We start from the raw sequence: 26,206 nt of genomic DNA on the forward strand, positions 1-26,206 counted from the left end.
CATTTATATTATATACAGCGTAAACGAATTGTACATTTTAATGGATGGAATGAAATTTCTGTCATCATTGTTACCAACGAATGCTTTGACGATATATGTATCGCATATTTTTAAGGTAGTTACAGTCCCGTGAAGCCACGGGTATTTCGAAATAAATTAATTTGAGCGTGGGATCAGTTTTTCAAAGAGCCACGACGACGTGTAGGACCGGCGGGACAACCACCCCAGCACGCCATTATTTCTCATTATTTCCCCTGGGCGCGGGAGGGGATAAGCGGAAGACCATTTATTTATTTCGCCGGCAGCTCGAAAAAGATATGGTTACAGCGTGTGGGATGAAATATTATACACGCGACGCTTCGATGAAAGGATTGTCGAGAGAAAAAAAAAATGCTTTGACGAGGAACGACTGAAACCAATCGCGCTTGACGAATATTTACCGCGCCTGATGAAGTCGCAAGAAAAAAAAAGTAGCTGAATGTGATTGATATTACATTTTAACACTTCATGACGTTTTTCAACTGTTCGTCGGTCGAGCTTATTTTAACATGGAGTAAGCGTGTTATCGCGTTGCGAGTCCTTGGCTGAACAATTTTACAAAATTGCGACGTGCATATCGTTCAGGGCGTAACGTCCGCCTGGTCGCGTTGTAGAATCCAGCTTTTAAAACGCACCAGTGATGCTGTGACAAAAATTGAAATATTTAAACTGCGTTAAAATATGACGGCCGCAAATGTATGGCGCGCGTGATCCTTATTTTTTATTTATTCGATGTATCCGCCTGACTGGAGCCGGTGTAAAAAATTAAATAGCACTTCGTATAACAATATCACACGGATGCGCACGTTTATGAGAGTTCCTCCGTGCGGAAGTGATGACACTGAAATGTGCGACAACCATGACGAGCTTTTTTTCTATTTTGTTCGTAGTGTGCAAACAAGTTACGCGTTAACTAAGTTTTTGATATTTAAAACAGAAATAATTGTATACTCTCGCTGTCGCGAGAGAGATACACGATCGTATACGAGGTTTACTTATGAAACGATTGATCATATCGACAAATTTTTGTCCACTTTTTTTCTATAGTATTGTACAACATATATTTTTCTCTATGCAAAGCGAAATTTTATTATATGCACCCTAAATGTCTTGTGGTGAAATCTCACTCTCCAAAAGAGTGAAAATGTAATCACCCTTGAAAAAAGTGAAAATATTTCACTTATTGAAAAAAAGTGATAATCTTCATTCTTTTTAGACTAAAATTTCACTTTTTTTTGGAGTGAGATTTTACTCTTTTAAAGTATTATAAAAATTCACTTTAAAAAGAGTGAAAATTGTCTCTTTTTCAAGAAGTGAAATATTTTCACTTTTTTTTCAAGGGTGGTTGCATTTTCACTCTCTTGGAGTAAGATTTCACTGTAAGAAATTTAGACTGTAATTATTGCTAAAAATGATAGTTTCAAATCAAGTTAATTATAACAATTCTTTAGAAAATAAATGGCTTAATCATTCATTCGTACCTCGACGTGAGGGCGTCGCTCCATTCCGTCTCGACGGTTATACGGGGCTCCGTTTCGATGTCGTTTTCTGATCGCGGTGATGTCACCACCGCCTCACTTCCTTGATACCAAGCTACCGTTCCCAGATCGTGAGGACCTTGCGACATGAGACACGTCAACGTCAAAAGACTTCCGGTCTTCACGTAGATATCAGCCTGGCCAATTATTTTGGCTCGCGCTTCTGCAACAGAAAGCAATTTTGAGTTTAATAATGACATCATAGTTCCAAGAGTATCATGTAACTTAAATATCGATTAAAGATTCGCTCAAGAAGACTCACGAAGTTTAAGAACATCTTTGCACGTATCTGTGTATACGCGCTTGATAAAACATTGCCGCACCTGCTTCTCTTCAGGAAAAATACGTGATTGTCCATCACGAGAGATTTTGCGATCACGAAGTGCAAATGTAATTTTACAGGATATGGCGAGACACAAACACATAAAACAGCAGCGTGCGGGAAAAATAAATCGGCGAGAGACAGTTTTAATCATCGGACGTTCGTTTACGCGAGTTTACACGTGTTGCATCGAACTGCTCGATAAAGCTATATCACGATGTAATAAAAGGTGCGTGATTAAGTTGAAAAAAATTGATGGCGAACCACAGACATGGCGTTATTGCTGGTGCAACGGTGTCCGATTAAAAGCATCGATAATTGATAAAATACGACCAATTATCTACAAGCGGTTTTATAATAGTTGTATTAAAAGAATATTTATTACATATTAAAAATATAATATATTCATAAGAATACAATGTGCATTCCGTATATTTATAACCACAAAATAAATAGTAGTTATTCTTTTTGTGAGCAAGCTTTAATAACTTGGCAGTATCTTCGTAGTTTTCTGTGATATTTTAGCATCGTAAAGTCACGCATTATTTAATTCTTTACATAGTTGGAAAATTTGTGTTAAATTTAACACATTTCGTGTGTCTCAAGCGGTTCATTCAAATTTTTGTGCTACTTTTTAATACAAAAACAAAATGGAAATGTCAGAAAATAATATAAATATCATGTAAACAAATTAATATAAAAATATGACACTGACACAATTTGTAGCAAACTATGGAAGCGTATTTTTTTTCAGTAAAATTAATATTTATAGTATGTTAAATTAACATGTATTTTATTCATTTATCTCAGAATTTATTTTTCAAAATATATTATTTTTATGTCATTTAGTCACTTGGGTAAATTATATTATTTTGACGCAAAGAAATATTGAATACCAATTTAACACAAAATTTTAACAAGGACTTGATCGGTTTTGACACAAATATAAAATGTTTTTTGCTGCGTACCTTGATATTTATTATAAATTATACATTTTTTAATTCATAATAAATTATTTTTAATAGTAAATATCGATTTGCGATCGCATCGATGCATCATCTGCATAAAGAGACGCTCTAAAAAACGTCGACGGTGCACCCCGATGATGTTCGATCGATAAGTCACACAGCACACCTTTCATCCGTAGAATTCTCCTCGTCACGGTTAGCCGTTCGGATTTTATATCACATTGCGATGACCGGGCGCATTCTTGCGGAGCTGTCATTCCGAGTCATAGAACCATGTCTCGATTCTATCGCAAGAGGTAAAATGGATGTGTCGAATTTGAAAAAGATGCGTAGCTTGGCCTGGCAAAGCGATAAAAACGGCATTCGAAGGCAAACCATCATCTATGTTACATGACCAACTTTCGTACCAACGTCACAATACTATCTCTGAAACTCCGATCGACACATAATTTCGTACGGTTAATGAATTATAAATATAGTCAGTACGACACAATTAATCACGCAATATAATATTTAATCAAACGCAATATAGTATTTACATAATCGGTTTATCGTAATTCAATAAGCTTTGATTTGTGTCTGTAATATTTATATGGAAATGAATTTTTATTATAAGTACTTTTTCATCAAATATTTTACTAAAGTAGAATTTCTACTAAACTCTCATAAAAAATTTCATTACTTAAAGAAACAATTATATGATTGTCAATTTAATGTATGTGAGGAAAATTTGTCAACTATTGAAAATTTCTGCAAATGTTCATCAAGGAAGTTCTTGCAATATTGCCTTATTTCTGTTGCTATATAGATATCATTGGCGCCATATCATGCGAGTTGACGGCGTCGTTGATGTTTTGAATATGCTGTCAAGATTAGAAGGGATAGAAGATCTTCACAACTTTTTTTGATACTGACACTGTTAAAAAAAGTGCTCTTTTTGTCCTTCTTAATTATAATTCAATTTTATATTTTCAAAATGGAACTGTGCAAATGCAGATAAAGATAAATATTTTATCATATTATCCTTGTATTTAATTTAGACTAATATATTAAGAATTTAATTAGCATTTTTTAAAATTATAAAAAATACTTATTTGAAGAGCACATTAAATAATGATTAAATAAATTGAAAACAGATCTTCTTTACGATTGAAGGTTATATCTTAATAAGAATCTACATTTCACATTCTACGGATCGTATGAGTCGTGCTTAAAGCGATAGCTTTTCCATGTCGTCCACGTCTTACCGAAAAGTCTTTTACGAGGTTTCGATGAGGCCCGACCAAGTTTCACTGAAAGATCGCCGTTTGTGATGCAAAAGATGCGCTGACCGTATTCTGACAGGTCGTTTTTTTCCACCTCGAAAGGCCATTACCTTTACATTACGCTGTATTGGAGATTAGTTTCTTTGTGACCCGGCGGCGCATCTATCTCTCGTTTCCTACTGTCTCCTACATGGTGTTTACGCTGTTCTAGATCGATAGTCTACGATGGTATTTTGTACGGAGCAAGGAGGAAACGATTGTGCTTCTTCGTAGTTTTTGTACGCAACACGCAAACTTAAACTTACCGTTAATTCATCGTCATATTTCACGAGTAATACAAGTCGGTTTTCAATTTTCTCTTCCTTACGAAAGAAATTTACGTACAATAGCAGAAACAAAATTTTTTATTTAAAATTATTTTTATATTATTTATTCATACATTTCATATATAAATTTCTTGTTAATTAATTAATATAATTTTTATGTTAAATTTAAGTTTTCTTCTCGTCAAAATTTTCTAAAAATAATCCGGATACCTTACTTTCAGAATTCTAATTGTTTAATTGGAACAAAACGTAAACAAAAATGATAATATCTGTAATTTTGTTCAGAGATTATTCCTTATGTTATTTTGTTTTTTGACTAATTTTTCATCCACTGGGTAATAAGATAATTTTAACGAAACAGAAACACCTGGAAAGTTACGGTTGCTTCAATGTGTATCTAATTGCACCCGCGTTACAACTGTCAGATACATAAACACAGCCGGCTGGCGCTAATGGAAGTTCAACGTGGCAAATAATCGATTCCAGTTTGCGCAACATTACGATGATGTAGATTACGCGAATAATTCTCAGTTCAGTTACGTATCATCGTCGGCCGGCGTACTTGCCAGGATAATTACTTCGCGCAATTTGTGCTCACGTTTACAATAATAACAATACTAAATTAATGCATTTGTATGGAAGAGAGATAATAATTATATGTGCGATCATTTCATTTGCATTGTATGTTAATTTATAAAACAGCAGCAAAAGAAAAAGTAAATATTTTTATTTCTCAATTTTTATATTTCTTAACTTCAATATTGTATTTTTTTATAAAAATTAAAGATTCGCGAATATATCTGATGCATTTGGATCTTCAGAATTTCTTCGAGTCTAATTGAATTCAACTTGATTATTCGATAATTTTAAGATTATAAATCATATCACACAAAATTTAACTGTACAATCTTATGTTATTAATATCTATATTAAAAAAATTGATTATTCAATATATTATACATGTAACAGAATATTCTCAAAGTTATAAAGTAATCGGATTCCACAACTACTAAGAAAAAAAAAACACTGACTACAAGAAAGCATCTGTATATTCCCAATTAAGAGCTAATTACTAACGCATGTGATGCTACTTTTAATTGTTGTCAAACTTCATTAGCCGTATTTTCGTTATAACTAATATTATTGCACAGAGATATGCAATATCGTGCCTCTCTCCATTCAAGATTACGCATTTCGCGATCTTCGTTGTAGCTTTGTCTCCAGGTTGTTCATGCGCGTGCTTGCTATTCACCAGTATAAGGAGAAATTGTGTAGAGTCTGAGTGCTAGTATAGTAGTAGAGAACAGATTCCAATTTACAGCGCGTAGGAACAAGGAGCTCTTAGATGCAGCTAATCCGATGTACGGAACGGCGTACACGGATGTATCAGCCGTTTAAGCTGCTTAACGTCAAAGTGACTTGAGATGCTTGCAAGTAGGAAGTTCAAGTGGGTGTAACTTGTTTTATTGTATGACACATGTTATTCAGACGGTTGTAATGTTGTAAATGATACTCACGCTAGATGAACGTTTGGCGTTATAGAAATACCGATGACATGTCGACGTAGCAATATTGCAGTAATAATCAACAGTATTTTCTCGATATTTCTATTGTTTCAAGTTCATCATAAGAAATTGACGGCTGCTTCAAATTTCTTTTTACAGAAAATTGATCCTAGGAAGTTGACGCAATTTTTTAGAAATAACAATATTACAAACTCGATTTGATATCGATTTTTAAAATATATTAAAATAATATACAAATGCGACGGTCATTTTTCGTTCTATCTAAGAGATATACGCGTTATAAGAGATTCACATATCGAAAGAGGTTGGCAAATGTTGATCTAGTCGGATACGCAATGTCCTTCGCCGGAGGTATATCTGGTGAATCGACTTATCACTTCGCGACGGCAGGTTCTTGGTACATTTATTTTATTCTCCACGAAATCCTCGTACGGTGAACCAATAAACTGGTAAAGTTCCGTTCAGGCGAGCTGAATCGCGCGAGGCACAGATTGAGTTCTCAGTATATCTGTCGCGCTGCAGCTCGAATTCGTCTCGAACTCGGTTAAAGTCGCGCACAACCGATAGACAAGGTTTCTTGGACATTGTTAAAGTTAGAAACACAATAAATCCGGCCGATCTCTGATATAAAATTTTTCAGTTGTCAGGAATACACAGTGGCCGAAATCAACGGTATTTTCTCACTGAATCGACGAAGGCGAGGCAATACAAATAATTCAATGATATAAACATTTTTATTTGCATAAATGTACAGATATAACTATCTATTAATTATCATTATTCATTATTATCATTATTCATTAGTATCATTTACTATTATTAATGAAAATCGTATATTGAACGTTGATGGTTTTTAATAAAATTATTCACTTTATAAATAAATAATTTTACTGTAAATTTCCAATATAAATTAATTTTCAATTATCCCTTTTAATCACTTCAATAAGATTTTTAATGAATGTTAACAATTATTATTATTATTTCATGTATTTAACTTGTTGATTAATATTTTTATGTGGAATAAATAAATAAATCAAATCTTATATATACGATATATATACAATTAATGCATCAATAAGAATAAAAACATCTTGAGGAAATAATTTTTACAAGTTAAAATTTTATTATATTTTTTATTATTTCTTTATTATAATTCATTAGAGATGCTGTTATTCTTATTTACGCGTTAATTTCTCATATCCCTCTATAAAATAATACAAGTCCTTTCAAATAGCAATGAGAGAAATTAATATAGAAAAAATATTAGTCATACGTATGTGTATCAGATTTAATTTTTATTTTGTAATTATTGTTTTATTTTTATATAAGATCGTTAAAAATATTTTGTGCAAGTCAAAAATATTTGCTTTTTCGTTATAAAAAAAAATATAAAAAAACGAAATTATTCACTTAAAATGATTTGCACATATATGTATGTAAAAACTATAGACATTCCATTTGCTTGCTTCAGTAGCTATCACCTGCACGTATTGCTTATGGAATACCAATACGAATCTATTATAGCTTTTACATACGGTTTTATTTAATTTTCGTATCGACAAATTCGAATTACGAGTCCGTTTGCCGTTCAGCATTTCATCGCGCAGTGTGGAAGTTATTGTTGATAAAAATACACAAACGCGATTTCGCCGAATACATTCTCGATGCGCTCAGTAAATGTGATTTATTGTCGCAAATCGTGATCGCTTTACTTACCGTTCGTAAACGACATGTTTACGTCAGCGGAATTAGAAATTTCGCTGTTAAATTTTTGAAAGCGACGTTAATCTCATTTTTATTTTATTCGCGTTATTACTGACGATTTCGAGAGGTGCGCAGAATACTATTTCGGGAGACTTTATGCGATTGCGGGCAAAATCTTTTTATTTTTCCCGCGATGAAAGATGCAAGAGAATCACAGAAGTATTTTGACTTCGGTCAGCGGTTACGATTTATTGCCGTATCGGAGGCAATAAATATCTATCGATTCGCGCCGCGATTGCTCCGTTATGGCGGTACGTCGAGGGTCACGGACCGGGAAGCTACCATGTATATATCCAGCGTACATTTCCACGTCGTAAAATTTGGAATGCTGCCCGGATATCTGAGTTAAAGCTTAAGTCCACTTTCAGTGGACTTCGTGGCGGAAGTCTGAGAAAGATACGCGGCATCATTTACTCGGCGACAAGATCGCATTCCGGGTCTGACACGAGACTGCTGCGCTTAATCGATTTCGTTCCTTTCCGCCGAAGCGTGTCGCATACCTTCGGACAATAGAACGTACACACTCTTGACAGAAGCGAGAGAGGTATGACCCCCAGATTGCGTCGGGATCGATGATCGAAGAAGAGACGAAATTTTACTCGATCCATTGTCGATAATCTTTTTCCTTCGAAGATTTTTTTGTCGTACTGTTACATTCGAAATGTTAAATTATACTCAATTTAAGTTATTTTTAATCATTTCTATAAGTCCCCATTATTGCTATTTAATATGTCATTAATTTAACTACAATAATGACAAATAATTTAACACAAGAAAATGTAAATTTGATTCAAATTTAGTTTATTATTTATTAAATGCATATATTAATACGGACATTGTTTACTTTAAAAATAACTACAGAAATGGATTAATTTACATTTTCACACATGAAAGTTAAAAATATTATATCTTACACACAGTATAAAATAAATCATATTATTCTCACGACTGTGAACAAATAATTCTCAAGATTTTATACATTTGTATTTTTTACCGCGCAGTAAAATAAATTTGTTTTTTTTTCAATGTTAAGGTTAAAAGATATTCGTCGATATAATAAATTCTATTGAGATGTATAATAATTTATAAATTTATTTTACAAAATGTAAAAAATACCTTACAGAATGACTGTACGATAGTTCATTTACTAGAAAAGCAACACTTCAAATTTTTTGCAGTGACATCTCATTCCAAGAAAATGAAAATACAACCACTCTTCATTTTTTGAAAAAGAGTGTAAATTATCACTCTTTTTCAAGAAGTAAAATATTTTCACTTTTTTTCAAGAATGATTGTATTTTCACTCTCTTGGAGTGAGACTTCATTGCAAGAAATTTAGAGCGAAAGTAAATTTTATATAAATAAGTTGTCTTTATATAAACCTGGCAACTCTATAAAAACTAGAATTTTAGCAGATATTAATATTTTTCTCCCTGTGAGGATGTTTCGTGACTTTTATTAGAAGGTCTTTAGAGTCTTTAGTAGAGTTTGACCGAAACTTCTGCCGAAATTGAAAACGAACACTCACTACGTGTCAGTTTCGAATGAAACCTTCTTCATAAATATTAATTGTAATATGTGTAATTATTATTTCAATAATTAAATTATGATGTTTATGAAGAAGAAGTACTTGTATTCTTTGGCCAAAATTAATACACAATCGAAATTTAATTATTGTTTCAATGAATTATGATATTTATGAAAAAATATATGATATACATATGCGGTATGTCTATACATATGGATTTTATAGGACTATTTTTTAATTTTGATTTCGGTTTCGGTTAAAATTCACAGTAGCCGAGTATTTCGGTTCAGTTTTGGCAAAAGTCACAGTCGCGAACTCTGATCTTTAGTCATATAGATAAATCGACACTTCTAATCGTTCTCCTAGAAGTTAATAAAAAGTCATTTAGCGAGGTAATTCCTTTCTTAGAATTTATATCTTCAGCATTCGTGAAGTCTCTTTTTAGTCTTGGCAGGTCTTCGTTTCACAGAACGATGCGGCACGGGAGCCTGCGATCTCGCTGCGTCGATTTATTGGCCGCGCGTTTGTCTTCTCGAGATAATAAGCCGCGTGGCCGTGTTTCTAAGTTCGCGCGGCCACGATTTAGCGGCACGGGGGTGAATTTATGCGGAAGTCCGGGGTGGGCGTAGTGCCGGCACCGCCACGGGAAGTGAATTATTCGACTTCGGGGAAAGCGAGCGGGCGGCCGGCAACTTCCCGACGAAGGAATACGAACAATTGTCGTTGATGAAAATCACCCCGGGTCGATTCGGTTCCGTCCGGTTCGACAATGACACGAGGGAACCCACCTATAGCGAGAAAATCTCGCAGGAAAAAGACGAGGAAAAACTCGAGCGACTGACGTTTCCCGTAGTTAAAGCTAACGTCTTGAGGCAGTTTGCTAACCAGGGCGCAAAACGTCATGAATGCGGCTGGGAAAAACTTTTGGGAATTTCCGACGATGATGACGCGACTGGGACGCGCAAAGCAAAAACGGCCCCAAGTGCGCTTTTAATGCTTTCGACACCCAAAAGCTTACTTGCCACTCGAAGTTAGCTAGCTCATCCGCTTTCAGGATAAGGGATTATTATACGTTGAAAACGGGAAGATCCTTCAAACGGGCTATATTGGTACGAGTGCTTTGTGGGAGATTCATAGCTTCGTAGATTCACAGATTCCGCCAGATCCGTAGATACGTAGATTTATAGTGTCAGAAGTTACCAAGTTATAAATGCATGAATTCATACAGACTATATTGACATTTCAGAGCCGTGGTTTTACCGTCCGTTAGATTTGTAGATACACGTACATACGCACATACACACATACACCATCCGCTTTTTCTATCTCTCTTTTATACATCAACTTATAAGAAATGTACATTCTCGACGCGCGATAAAAATTTATTCACCGATTCTTCTTCCAACACCAGAAAAACTTTACGTAATTTTGGCGAGTAAGCCAAGATTTTAGGACCGCGCGAGTTATCTTTTATGGATTAATCGATATTACTGGCACAAACTGCAGATTGAGAAAGAGAAACTTTTACTTCCTCCTAGAAGACACATACATATAGAGAAAGTGAGATAAAGTTCTGATCTTTTATTTACACAGATAACGGATAATAGTTCTTCTTGAACTTCACTTCTCACCGATTCTTCTTCCTCAGCGTTAATTTATCCAATCCATGTTCACGGACTCACGAACCGTAGTCGCGCGATCGAACGTCCGGACGATCGGGAATCGTTCCTCATCCGGCATGCAACTGGAGCCGGGAGCGTGAAACAAAAGAGATGTCGACCGACCCTCACGGACAATATACGGGGTGGCGAATAGCGGCCATTAGAAGCAACGAAACAGTAGGTAAATGCATTCTGGCGCGGATACGCGTTGTCCAGTACAGAAAGGGTGATGACATATACACTCATACACCCACGTATCATTGCTCACACTTCCTCTTTCTCTCTCCCTCTCTCTGTCCCTGTCCCTCCCTTTCCCCTCATCAACGTTTCATCCCACTCTCCATCTCTCTCGCCTGAACAGTCGTCCGTGTATTAATTATCTCGTTATGTCGCGCGTTCCACGGCTGGCCTGTAATTTATGCGATCTATTCCGGCCGCGTTCACACTCTCCGCGTTGCCACATAGCCATAATCTACCCCCTGCCGTACGCATCACCGAGTATTTCTTTCGGACCTTTTTCGAATTTCCTCCCAACGATCGTATTAAATCATCGCTTATCGCTAATTACAATGAAACTAATTATCTCTATCATAACTAGACATACACAGTAAAAAATCGTGCGTCCATATGTAGAATTTTTCTTGTGTTACCACATTTTGATTATTACTTCAATGTAAAATTAACGTACAACTGATATGTTATTGTTTTTGTAATATTTTGATGTGTTAGATTCATGTCACCTTTCCAACTTACATTTGCTTATGTAAATTAAAAATGGAATATTATTTTGAATGTTTTTAACACCATTGTTTCAATTAATCTATATATCTCAAAGTCAATTTAATATCTAAGAATTTTTTCATTCATTATACGAACAAAAATGTTTTATTAACATTTTCTTACGAGTTACTGCAACTACTCTTCTGTGTACTCTACTTATTTTATATGTTAGTTTTAAATCACTCTTAAAGTCAAAATAACAAATATAAATGTAAAGTATTGTGTCAATTATTTAACATTACTAGTTCGTTAATAAATAACACAAGACGAATGAGTTATTTTAACTCAAAATTTAGAGTGGATCTCTTGGGATATGTAAAAAATGTTAAAATTAACATTTTCTTTTTTACTGTATAAGGAGAAAAAAGTATTGAACGTATCATGAGATTTTGTATTTGCTTTCAAATTTAATAGGGAATAGTCACCTGGGTTGTTTTTATATCCTTGCGGCGAAAAAATTTGAATTGTAATGAAAATATTGTTTTGTTTGGAAAAATATTGTTTTTTTTTGTTGTATGGATATTGTTTGATATATTTTCCTACTTTTTAAAAAACTATTTTGTTACAAACTTTTCATGCAATTTCGTTGAAAATCTATGATAAAAAGAGCCTTATATTAATTAAAATGTTAATTTTTTTGGAAATACTGACATAATAAGCTACTTCCTATATTCATCCGTATAATATTTATTTGGTTTCTATTTACTTTATTCAAAAAATTGTGATTAAATTTTTACCATAATGTTCTCGAAATAATGAAAAACAATCAATAATATACAATATATTATTAATTAGGGATGAACCGGAAATTCAGGAAGGATTGCCGCATATCTGATTTCTGCCGGTAATATATCCGGCTGAAACTTTATACTGAAATGGCGTGTATAATGGCACGAATACCTGAAAACTTTTACTATATATTTTTTAGAAATATATCAGTGATAATATAAAAGTTTTCAGGTATTCATGCCATTATACACGCCGTTTCAATATAAAGTTTCGGCCGAATATATTGCTAGAAATCAGATATCCAGCAATCCTTCCTAGATATCCGGTGCATTCCTATTATCAATAATATCTATCAATAATAATAATTATTATTGGAGTAAAATCATTTATGTAAAAAAATTAGGTTACTATTCCCGGATTAATCCCAATGTTACAAAACAAATTAAAATAATGATTATTTATATTATGCATCACTTATTGTCATTATATTGTTTTGTGTCTCTTTTTAAAAATGAGGATCATAAATCGTCAAATTAATTTAAGATGATTATTTTAATTGATCCCACGAGATATCGTTTTTATCGTTAAAACCTTCATATATCCTGTTCAAACTAATTAACAAACATTCTCGTGGTCGCTGTAAATGCTTAAAAAGCGATGCTAAATATTCTTTTCGTGCGCACTTAAATCGGCAATTAAACTCGACGTTAAGCACGCACGCCTCGCTCGTTTCCAACTTTCGCAGGACGGTGTCTCGCTCCTTTTTTCCGTTCGCTACCAACTTCCGACTTTCAACTCCGTAAAAGTGTCGAGACGTGGATTCGCTTCTCGCGCAATCAAGGAGAGACGAGAGTGATTCGTCGGATCGCGGCCGTTCTCGCTGGCAGTGATACGCCATTTAACATCCCAATTAGGCGAGTTTACATTTTTAATTGATCGCTTAAGTTCACTCTCGTTACCCCTGTCCTCGCTTCTACTGAGGCAATCAGCTGCGCAAACAAACTCCGCTGAATAAAACTGCACGATAGCGCATGGATGAAATTCATCGTTAGACTTCTTTCCTCTTGTCACGTCTATTTTCATCGTCGTTTCTACGATCCTCCTCGTGGCTACTCGTAAAAAGGTTCTTTCAAAGGCGCTTTACCTTTTCACGTGGATTTACTTTTTCCTTACTGCGACGTCTTTCGATTGCACGTTATATTTATCGACGAAAACGTACTTATTACAGTCGATTGAAAAAAACACTTTCTGATTAAAGAATACAAATTATAACGTACTTTAATTGAGGAGATAGGTGGAATAAAGGCTAATTACAAAATCTTGATTTTAAGTATAAAATAAGAATTAAAATATCTTGTTAAGTCGTTACTTTTTAATTATACATAAATGAGTACAGTATCAAATGTAATGTCTTTAATAAATTACATGTTACAATACTTCTCTATTACGATCAATATTATATAAAATAGCTAATCAATAATATATAAAATAGCTAATTAATAATGTATAAAAAAGCTAATCTCCGAAAAAAGGCCTAAGTAGAATTGTGCCTCTATTCCGTCCATTCCCTCAATTACATATTAAGAAGTTTAACCTAAGAAGCTTAAAAAGTCGTTGATGTATGAATTTAATAAAGTTAGAGATATTTCAACTATTATTATTAACTTTGATAATCGTATAATCTTTTCTTTTGTTAAGTATTCTCTTGGTAGCAAGCTATGCGCTAGTAAAAGGAACCTTTTAAGAGGCATTTGTCTTTCCCTTTGGACAGATCTGTCGTCAAAGTACCACTGCACGTTCCTGCCATTAGCGGCGATTATACAATAGCTAAACTTATTACGTTGTCCATTAGTTCTAAGCTTTCGACTTTATACCCCGCGGAAAATCGTGTAGTAAAGAGGAGAATAGAAGATGGCGGTACGCGCGGAGTAGAAGAATGGGAAGCTCGATGAAATTACGCTTGGTCACGTTGCTCCACGGAATTACGTGCCGTTCATCGACAAGAATGATGAAAAATTGAGTAAGGCGATTGTTCGATACGCCTGATAGTCCAAATTTCACTTCGACTTTTAACCCTACCGCTTGTCAGATAGACCCTTCAAGCAAGATTAAGGTCGAGAAGTTGCCGCGAACGCAGAAAATGTTTTCAGATATTTGTTCTCGTCCTTTTGGTTTAAAATTTAAAATATATCCATACTGTCTTCTGACAAATCGCGATGCTTCGTTAACACAGAATATTACTTTTTAAACGAGCTGTGTTGTCGTAAATGTCAGGACAAGAGGATAAATTCTGCAGCAGCAGTCGTTATGGCATGACGCGACGTCGTACGGCTATTTTATATGAAAAACGATTTTAACGATAACGAAACAGAATATTTAGCATCCGTCGCCGGCGAAAGCATCGTTATACCAACGCCAAATGACTTTGCAGCAGTCGATTTACGATTATTTGTCTCTCGCTTAAATTGACAGTCCTTCGTCATCACTGAGTTATTTACTTACGTACCAGGCAATATATTTCTACTATATTTGGCCCACGGAAGATATCGGCGTCGAACAAATCGGTCTCGCGCGTGTGCCAAGTTAAATAAAAAATAGAAAAGAGAAAAATGGAAGAGAGTGAGAGAGAGAGAGAGAGAGAGAGAAAGGATGAAAGAGTAGAGTGCATTCACATCGGGTTCTTTTATTTGAAAAGTATTTATTTGCATGTAGTGTAATATTTCTCGCTTCCGTATTGATCGCAATGTTAAACATGTGTATACCAATCGCGACATTGTCACTTAACAATGAAAAAAATTCCCATGCAGCAACAAAAATTCGATATAACTTCAGAAAAGGTAATAAGGATTCTTATTAATAAAGAAATAAGAGAAGAGGGATACAAAAGAAAGCGTAATATTTGAATCAGGAAAGAAAAGAGGAGACACAAAGGAATGGGAAAACAAAGAGAGCATAAATTATTTTAATTTATTTCTTCTAAAATAATTTAATATATTTTAATATTTAATATTAAAAATGTATATGTAAAAACCATCGCTCAACGTCATTAACAATTCGTCCGCAATCTGAATTTCTTTTGCCGGAAGCAAAATTTCACTCTGAAATTTCTCCGAAATAAAAGAGGGCGGAGTTTGATTAACACTTCCTAAAATATCTTGTTAAAAAACTATTTAGTAATATAACAGGGATGTTGAAAAGTAACTTTTTTACATTTTTTGAAAGCCTAAAATAGTAAAAAAAAAAGCTCGGACTGGATGGAGGAAGTAAAAATATGATTGCAGACGGAGAGTTAAATATTTTTCACTGAGAGAGAGAGAGAGAGAGAGAGAGAGAGAGAGAGAGAGAGAGAGGGAGAGCAATATTCGACCACAATTAATAAAAACTACAAAAAACTAAAATATAAAAAGTTGGATGCATACTATGTCGAGATGACAGAGTGAGGTAACGCTACAAAGAACAAAAGAAGTCGAGTGTGCAGTTTCGAGGAAAATTCGAGCAATGCAAACGCTGGTTATATGCTGGGTACGAGAAGAGAAAAGAGGGACAGGGAAAGCGAAAGGAGAGTAGAAGCGAGAGCTTTTATGATTCGTCAGCTGCAGTCTCCGAAGTTGTGCGACGAAACAAGACTGACTTTCATGACAACATTATGCCGGGGCGCAATATGTGCATCGGTAGTTTACGGGTGCGGTAACGCCGGCATATCTTAATGCGAGCTGTAAAATGAACTTTCAAACAATTTCCGGCGGATGCATCTAAGTTGCGCCCGTTGCGCTTTTATTCGAACACTCGAGATATTGCATCCTGGTGTTTATGGAGAAGACGCGCGTGCGGTAATAAAAGTCTTATGTCGTGTAGTAGACTCGAACGTATCGAGACAGATTGAAACGTATGCCTTGGCTAACATGCTTTATCTTTTACGCTCTATAGTATCAATAAAGGATGCATAAAATGGTGTAAATCGCATAAAATAAACAACACTTGTTTCCTATCACGTTGCAAGATACTGCATACGTTGTACATAAATAAAAATAGGGTGGATATTAATTACTCTAAAAGATTATAAGGTGTAATATATTCTTCACAAAATTCAAGACGGAAACTTTACATGACAATTTGTTCGAAACGGCTTAGTTTCAAAAAAGCAGTGTCAAAGAAAAAATTTGATTTTTTCCAAAAATTTTGGAAACTACTTAAGTTATTTTGGTAAAATTTCAAACATATATCAAGTTTCATCAAAATAATCCAAATGATTCCTAAAACTTTTGGAAAAATGAGATTTTTCCTTTAATTTTGACACCCTATATCTTTGAAACTAAAGCCGTTTCAGACATATGGATATCGTCATATGAAGTTTTCCGTCTTGAATTTGTATGAATCATCTTTTAAAATCTTTTAGAGTACTTAATATTCATTTTGTAATGTCTATAATAATAGATATTATGGAGATCATATTAAGACTTGCATTTCATAATGAAAACATCACGTGACATTTCATTAAAAGAGAATAGGATTACTATTGTTAGAGAAATACAACTTTATATGTGCGTTCATCTTTGACGCGGTTCGTTTCTCTCGTGACACGATATTGGTTTTATGATTTCATTAATATTTATAACATGCAGCGTTGATTTGAAAAGTTGTATTTGTCGACCTGTTGCGTACGCATTGACACGCGGACGATGTGGAACGTAGTAATGCAAGAATGGATGACGTGCGGATACTGTGCAATATTTTTCTTGACGCAATTGCATAATCTGTTTTACGATGAATGTAAAGCAAAAATCGGGAAAAAAGAAATAGGGCAAATGAATTCGATTTTCTACGCGAGCTGGCAACTTCGAGTTACATCCCATCTATTATTATTTATTATCGTTACGTCAGTAAATGTGACTATTCAATTTGTATCGTAATATTGCATGTATATTAAATATAAATAAAATTATCATATTTAATTTCGCATAAATATTTCAAAATCAATTTATCCCCAGAATAAAATAAGATGTATGAAAGTCAATAAGTAATTTTAATCTTGATCTTAATCAATTAAGGTGCTTAAAATTAAGATTATTTATTGACTTATCCACGCATACCTATCTAATGCAAGATCATGATTATTCTCGAGAATTTTCTAGAAAATAATGTGTGTGTGTGTCTGTAAAATATATATAAGCTTTAAGAAGGTTGTAAGGCAAACGCAATATGTTAAGAATTACTTAAAAAAATTATAGATTATTCTAAATTGCATTTAATACAAAATAATACAAGTACAAAATAATAAAAGTAATACAAAAAAATTGGAGTTGATCATCTGGATTAAAAGTTATTTCAATAAAAAGTAATATTTTTAAAATTTGTATTCTAATAGAAATATATGAGAATGTATTATAAAATATTGATAAAAATCTCAATTTTTTTTATATAAGTATTTTATGAATTCAAAAATATTTATGTAAAGTTGAAATGCAGACATCAATTGTTCAGTATATAAACAATTTGTTTATTTATAACAATATTTATTTGTTATAAACTAATTGGTGAATCTCAATGAAACTTTGCATAAGTCATTTTTAGTACTTAAAATATTTATATAAAAAAATTTATATTTTTGTTATTATTTTTAAAATGTTTGTTTATAACAATAAAATTAATATAAAATAAATAATCTATAAAAATGTGTTGCTCAATTATATTAATATATGTGTTTTGTGCCCTTACAACCTCCTTAAGAAGTAAATGCCTCCAAAAAAGTGACAGAGGCTTAGTTTACATCGTGCACTTGATACGGGTACTAACTAGTAACTTTCTATTGAATTATCTTAATGTCGACGATACGTGTAAATATATGTATACTTAATATGTGTATTTAATTAATTATTTTGATGCATATTGTATCAATTTAGTACATTATTCTTTGAATACATCGCTGAAATTAAAATAATTTAATAGAAAGTTACTAATTAGTTCGTATATTAAGTGCACGATGTAAACTAGGCCAGAGTCACTAATAATGAGTCTGTTTTCTGTAAGTATACACTTTTAGAACTTAAAGTGATATATGTAGAATATGTTTGATATTTGATAAAAGCGAGAAAGTAAGTTCTAGTACAGTTTATTACAGAAATAAAAAGCAGACCTCATACTTCTTATCTTGTTAAATGTATTGTAAGTTATAAGATGAAATATATCTACAAATACTTATAAATAGCAAGTTATCGCTTGATTTTATCCCGAGTATTTTCGTTACATCTTTAAATCCCATAAAAATTAAATGCGATCATACATATTAACGTGCAGAAACGTTCTTGCACAAGTACGCAATAACAATATGCAATAGAATTCCATAAATAATTGATTTAGACAAATTCCAGCTTTCTTATCTCTAACAATAAGATTTAGTGCCTGTCATAATTTCCAGAAAATGTAATGTGTTGCTGCGATAAATATGAGAAGTGACAACAAAATGTGACCGAGGGAAATCTCAATGGCCCGGGGCTTGCGACGCGGCAAGTAGTTATGGTCCACGGCTCGATCCTACGTAACGGCGGACCAAGAACAGCCGTACTCACTGTCGACCGTATCTACTTTCTTGTGCGAGCTCACGAACTGATGGCCGATCCAGGTCGTCCTCACCTACCGGTGCGTTTTTGTGACTCGACCCGGATATATGTACGCATTCAATGACTTTCAGATTCGTACGTTTTTGTCCGCATTTGCACTCGCAATAGAGAGCATTATATGGGAGGAACGCCTGGGAAAATCTTCACGTTGTCCGCTTATCTCTTTACATTTATCAGCCAAGAAACTTCTTGTTACGATCTTGCTCCTAAAGGGATTTGGGAAGAAAAATTCGTTTCTTATATGTTACTCATTTGTTACAAATTAATTCTCTCAAATAAGATGTTTCTATCAATTAATTGTTCACATTTTCGACTTGGACACTATTTTAAGAAAAAATAATTTACTTTTTCCTTCTATTGATAATCTACACATCTCAACTTTAAATGTTTATATATCACATTATTTTATATTTCTTTCTCTACTATATTAACATTCGCATATACTTGTTGTCTAAATGCGAATATATTTAGCGCACAAGTCAAGTCGGCTGTCCATCGACAGAAGTCGACTTGAGTTAGATTGAATGTTAACTTTTAGTCAACTAAAAGACGACAAATGTCTCAACTATAGTCAGCTGTCAGTCAGCCAATGTAGTCGACCTTATGACTCAAGTGATGCGTTCAGAGAGACGCTATTAGTATACTACTCTGTCATTCTATCTTCGTTGTTTATTAGACTTTAAACAAGGATAGACTGCAACAAATAGCGCTAATTAGCGTCTCCCCGAACGCACCTTAAGTGTCGACAGTTAACTATATTTTAATAAAATCTAAATGTCGATTTAAAAATCGACTTAAAATCAAAATAAAGAAATGTCGATTATCAATCGACGAATAGCTAGGCGTGTATGATGCAAAATATAATATGTTTTTATTACCATAAAAACATGACGATGGTACGATAAAGGTACGATAATCAATAAATTAAATGGAAGAAATGACGTATTCGGTAACTCCAGCATTCCATTTCGCTGTCGTTGCATAAATTTTGCAAGATGTTCAAAACATCCTGTTGAAAGAACACCGTCGGATTTGCGCTTTGCAAGATAAAGAATGCCCCATCCCCCATCTCCAAGTACTATTGACGAATGAATTTTCAAAGTGAGAAGTGCAAAAGTTCGTTTTATGTTTTACCACGGTGCTGTTAGAGCGACGCTGGCTCGAGTAAGAAAGATCGAATGTTCTACTGATACGAAAATAGATGAGATGGCCGAGCGTCTCGTTAAAAACGGGATTTGAAAAGTTTTTTCGTCGCGACTTACGAGTTGAAAGATCAATGAAACTTAATTAACACAGTCGCGGCCTATTAGTAACGAAAAGCAATTATTGGAAATGACGGAAACGTAATGAAAATAAGTGATATATGCGTGAAAAGCTATCGCGCATTGATAATTTATATTTGTATTGGACAATTCATTAATGCCTTAAATTATTATAATTTATGTTATTACATACGTCGATGTCAATAAATCAATGCGAGGAATTACTATAAAATTTTTAAATAACGATGCGTATTTTTATAACAATACGATTCATTAAATTACCGTTGCGAGGAAGATTGGATCGCACTTTAATTGATTTTGTGAAGGGCTTTGGATTTTGGACAGTTTAATTGAAACTAAAATATCCGTTTATCGTTAAAAAAACGCTGACCTATCATTGCAAAAAAAAAAGTAAAATTACATGTAAAATTACAACAATTATAGTGGATAATTTTGATAACCCATTTTTTTGCTTATTTTTCAGTTTTAAACGTCAAGTAACCCACTATTAAATTTAATGTATATTTACACACAGATAAGTAAAAATTACAACTCACAAATAAAATTATTCTTCTTTATAGTAATTATACAATTTGCAAAAGTAATTTTATAATTACGGCTATAATTAAGTTTATAAGTTAACGTAATGATTCACCAACAAATTAAGTACGAATATTTTTTTTTAAATCTATGTCGATATGTACAAACGTACAAATGCGAATTTAGTACATGTGACATTATCATGTTGTATATTTATATATGAAATACATTAAATAATAGAATTGATGTTTTAACTTAAGACACATAAGTTTATTTATACTAATTATATTTTAACTTCTTCCTTCTTTAATGTATAATCCTTCTGCATTTATCCATCGTTGAATTTTTATTTTTCACTGGTCAAAGGCGTACATCCTACACAGCATACTTTATACGAGGGACGTCCTGACAATATCTGTATGACGTAGAGTCATCTTCTGAACGTCTTTAGGACGTCCCTTGGAGATCTGTGTACTATATAGGGTAGGTCATCATCCGTCAGCTGTCTCAAGATCTCTGTCGTTTTCTTCTTTACCTTAGTAACAAACGCAAAACGGGTTCCCTTGAGCACAGATTTGACTTTAGGGAAAAGAAAGAAATCACACGGTGCTAAATCTAAGTATGGAAGGTGTTTTAGGAGTGTAATCCGTTTCTCGGTCAAAAACTGCCTCACAGAGAGTGCTGAGTGGACTGGAGCATTGTCCTGATGTAGAATGAAAAACTTATTTTTCTACAATTCTGAATTCTCTCTCTCTCTCTCTCTCTCTCTCTCTCTCTCTCTCTCTCTCTGAGTTACTACAAACAAGTTTTAGTAATTCTGAGAGAAAGAGGCCAGAATTGTAAAAAAATTGTTTCATCCTATATTAGGGCAACATTCCAGCCAGCACTCTCTGTAAAGCAGTTTTTGGCCCGAGAAACAGATTACACTGTTATAACACCTTCATATTCGCCAGGCGTAACACTGAGTGATTCCTTTTTTTTTCTCTAGATTCAAATCTCAAGGGAACCGTAAGGATTGTATAAAGAAGAAAATGACGAAGGTGTTGAGACAACTGAATAAACTACATCACGTCTTTGACTCATGATAAATAAGAATGTAACAATGTATCACAGAAAGATTGTATATTAAAGAAGAAAGAGGTAATCGATACAAATAAACTGTCATAGCATCAGTCTCGTTATTTAGTAGATAGATTTTGTATTACAAAAATTTGTACTTTACATAAAAAATATAAAATATATTATTGTTATTGTTATTGTTCGTGGAATATAAAGAAATATTTACACAATTAGAAATAAAAGTACTAATTTTTATTTAAAAAATGCACATTTAGATATTTCTATAAATTATGTAATTGTGCATATATTCATGTAATTTTACATACTTTTCTTAAAGTGTAAATAATATACATTCTGGATAATTCATGCAGGACGATCAAATGAAGACCGCGTGTAATTGCTTTAACATATCCATCCGTGAAGGCTACGGCATATAAGTTTGTGCTGTTCTTCCGCGATTATCTCGTTCAACCGATATTTTAAAGAACATATTCTTTCCGCGTCGTTACGCGATACGATCAGTCAATGCAAGTCGTGTCCGGAACGTCTTTGCGGCTCGTTAATCTCTCTTCAGCCACGAACTAAGAAGCGCCCATGGAAGAGAGAGTTGTAAGATTTCTTCCTCAAACACATTTTCCAGTTAGCCCCTTTCCTCGCTCTCGCTTGGAAGAAAATTTCCTCACGCAATATCCACAACAAGTTCGCACGGGGATGCGATATAATTTTCATCGCGCCATAATGCACAATAAAATATTCCTTATGTGGGGTTTCTTATCTAGAAAAGATACTCATAGCGTCGAATTTAATAACGACTCGCCGTCTCGTCCGTGAATTCTTGCAGAGACGTCGCATTTATGCGCTTGGTCTCACAAAGGAGACTCTAAAACGAGATTTGATAGCAAAGACAGGACATATCGAGAAGAAAAAGTTTAGACCTTATAGTATAGAATCCGCAATGAGATAAATGTGCAAATAAGCGCGTTTTAATAACGATAACATTATAATGGTGAGCGATTTGCATTAACAAATAAGTTTGGATCAAGCTTCGATTCAGATTTCACATTTGTAGTTAATAATTGAACCTGGATTTCGAAAAATTTTTTAGAAAGATGTTATGCAATATTTTTCTGTTATCAAATTGTGTTCATCTTAATTTTTTAGTCCCACAATGCGACCCAATCTATTATGTTTTCTAAAAAAGATCTGTGGCTACATAAGAAAAATATTTTCTATACCGAATCGAATTATAAATCTTGCATCACAATAATAGAGGAAGAAAGAAAGCAAGATAATGGTAGATATCGAGAAACGCTTTGCTTCGTAATATTTTCAACGAGGTAGAAGTGGGTTAATGGCTAGCTTTTGTGAAAATTATCATGGCGTTTCTAATTGCGGTCATATTGGCGCAAGTCCAGCGCCGCGAGTGTCTGCGATACGATCCTGCCAAAATGCTGATTATGCATCCTGAGCGGTCATATGTTGAACAAACATATGTAAAAGTGTAAAGATACATGTCATAAAGATTGTTCAGTCTAATATCTTTCACATCTCGTGAATTCTCTTTGTGAAAATTTTGACAAAAATCACGATTAAACGTTCACCAATGTTTCTTTATAAAATTAACATTACAAGCAATTACTATGTATATACAGGCTTTCATTCTTATTAATATAATTTTCATAATATAATTATATAATTTCAATTATTATTAACAGAATTATGTTATATAAGTTTTATTCTCATATTATTCTTATATTATTCTTATTCTTATTTTATATTCATAGTGTTTAAAATTTAATTACATATGTATTTGCAATGAATCGATGTGCTTTGTCAATAATTGTTCTCTTTCGAATAATACTTCTCGATGTTTCGTTCATGGATGCATTCTAGTGCTTGCAACTCACAATCCTGCATCGTAGATCCTGATCCCTTTTTAATCAATCTCATATTCCTGTTAGCTCGACCACGTACAGGATCTGCACCGCGTAATTTAGTTGGACGCGCATGGGCTTTAAAAACTAACCAGGTCAGCACGTGCAAACAACGCTGATTTAGAGGAAAAAAATGTTAGAGGATGAAGTGATGTAAACTATTGTGAATTTTTGTATGTAAATAATAAATAATAAACAATAAATGCGGAGTATAATACAAAAAACATAAATTTATATTCGGCATATTGACATGAAAAGAACGCTTAACATTTATTTCAGCGTCGGATTCCAAGGTCTCGTCCAGTTTCATACATTTTTGGTAAAAAAGCTTAAACATTGGGGATATTTAATGCGACAAAATTAAACTTTTAGAATCAATGTGAGAGATTATGATGTGAAATGTGAAATAAATTTAGTAAATTTCTCGATGATTCTTGTAATGTTAATTATATTAATTATATTATTATGTTAATTATATTAATTATATTATTCGCTTAGATTTACGATAATTACTTGTTATTCAATAATCACAGCTGATGAAGACACTGTATGTTGAAACGTACTATATTTTTTGAGATAAACACGTGCATCCTTTATGTTATCTCTGATTATAACATTAGATTAAATTGATATCTAATTAAAAAATTTGTTTGCTCGTTTCTTGGTTTCTGTAATATTTGTTTTGCACATACGAGCTTATTTATTAACTCCTCATATTTCATTTTTCTGCAAATTACTGGAAATTTTTGCGTAGCTTACAATGTTTATTAATATTACGATATGAGCAGAGAGATTCTACCGTGCTAAACCGGCATCTGAATGCGTTTACCTGTGGCAACTTTCAGGCGCATGGGTGAACTGTGCAGATTAAGAAGGAAGCTAAATTTGTATGCGTACAGCGCGGGCGTTGCTCTTTGACGAGTAGACGTCAAAGGAAATGCGTAAGAGAGATTCGAAATTCAGCCGTTGGGCCTTCATACGTCTTCGACATTTCGCTTTGTGAGCCGTTCTAATTCTAATTGATACCATCCCTCCCTTTACCAAAAAGCATTTTGCGCGCATCCCATTCGGAGAATTCGAGGAAATTGCGATTTGAACGATATTTCTTTTCTCTCTTATATGCATCTGAATTATAAGCGCACAAACATTTAATTAATAATATTAATATAGTTATTACGCATCAAGGACGACTGGCATGATAAAATTGAAATACTTTGTTAAATAGAAAATATTTCTGATTTGCTCGTATTACGTTTAATTTGATATTTTTTAAATATTTTTTATGTACACATAAATTACAAGAAGATTGTTCTAAAAGATAACAGAATCCGTCACAACTGCACGGACAGTTTTATTGAAAAATCTAAAATTTTGATGGATATAGAAGATATTGGAAACTCAAACTGGTTGTCGGAATATTAAAATTGTTTGCAGCATATTGCTCTTTTGATTTTTGAGTTTCCAACAAAATTATTTTGATAGTCCAGCAGAATTATTTTCAGATTTATATACAGCCAAATTTTAGATCTTTCGACAAAATTGTTTTTTTTTTTATGCGTAAAACAAGTCTCTCTCAACATATACTAAGAAAAAGAATTTAGTGTTTACGTTTAGTTAAGACATATTTAATAGTAACCAAATATTTCGTTTATAACAAAAAGAAATTTGAATATACCCGACTAAAAATTGGCCCGACATGTCATAAGAACATGACTGGGAAAAAATATATTTTTAAGGACATGATCGGAAAATATATTTTTCTGCTTTGTAAATAACAAAAATATTTATTCGTATAAATAGCTTAGTTCGCATAAAAATACAGCTCTGTGCGATACATTTTAACCAAAAATTTTCGTCCATGCTTCAACTAAATTTTTGTTGTTACAGCAAAATTGTCATAGAACAAAATATTCTTCCTAATGTATATTCTGCACTTTTTATGCTTATATTTTATTACTTTTAAAATATTAATATTATAATTACGTAATCTAAATCTCAATTAAGCATTAGATAGCAGTTGACAAAGTTTATTTTACGATTCGTCTCCTTTGCGAATTTCTTTGCTTCTAATGTTCTAGACTGTAACGAGAGTACTGAGTTCATCTGCCGACTCTCTCATAGGACGCATCCTGCGGGGAGGGAAGAGGTTGGCTTTTGATAAAAAGTGTCATTTAGCGGACCGTAGTGGCGCATCGCGCTCATAAACTCACTTCCACGTCTTGCCAAGATTCGTTGGCTGCACAATGACGCGCTCATGAACGCATTCACCACATTCTCTCCCCGGAAGTTTCACCCCGCCGGAAACTGCTACGTTGTGCAAAATGCTATGTCGCAGCCCCCGCAACCAC

At 33.5% G+C, this 26,206-nt stretch overlaps 1 protein-coding gene across 1 annotated transcript in view; it reads right to left on the bottom strand.

Moving 5' to 3' along the window:
• Positions 1-26,206, bottom strand: part of dpr1 (defective proboscis extension response 1) — a 397,942-nt gene that overhangs the window by 51,560 nt on the left and 320,176 nt on the right. Inside the window, exon 4 of the mRNA XM_018508171.1 lies at positions 1,521-1,740. Within this exon, the coding sequence (XP_018363673.1) occupies positions 1,521-1,740 (220 nt within the window). The remainder of the gene's footprint in view (positions 1-1,520; positions 1,741-26,206) is intronic.

Source organism: Trachymyrmex cornetzi, unplaced genomic scaffold (assembly GCF_001594075.2).
Source record: "Trachymyrmex cornetzi isolate Tcor2-1 unplaced genomic scaffold, Tcor1.1 scaffold25, whole genome shotgun sequence".
In the NCBI taxonomy this organism is placed as follows: domain Eukaryota; kingdom Metazoa; phylum Arthropoda; class Insecta; order Hymenoptera; family Formicidae; genus Trachymyrmex; species Trachymyrmex cornetzi.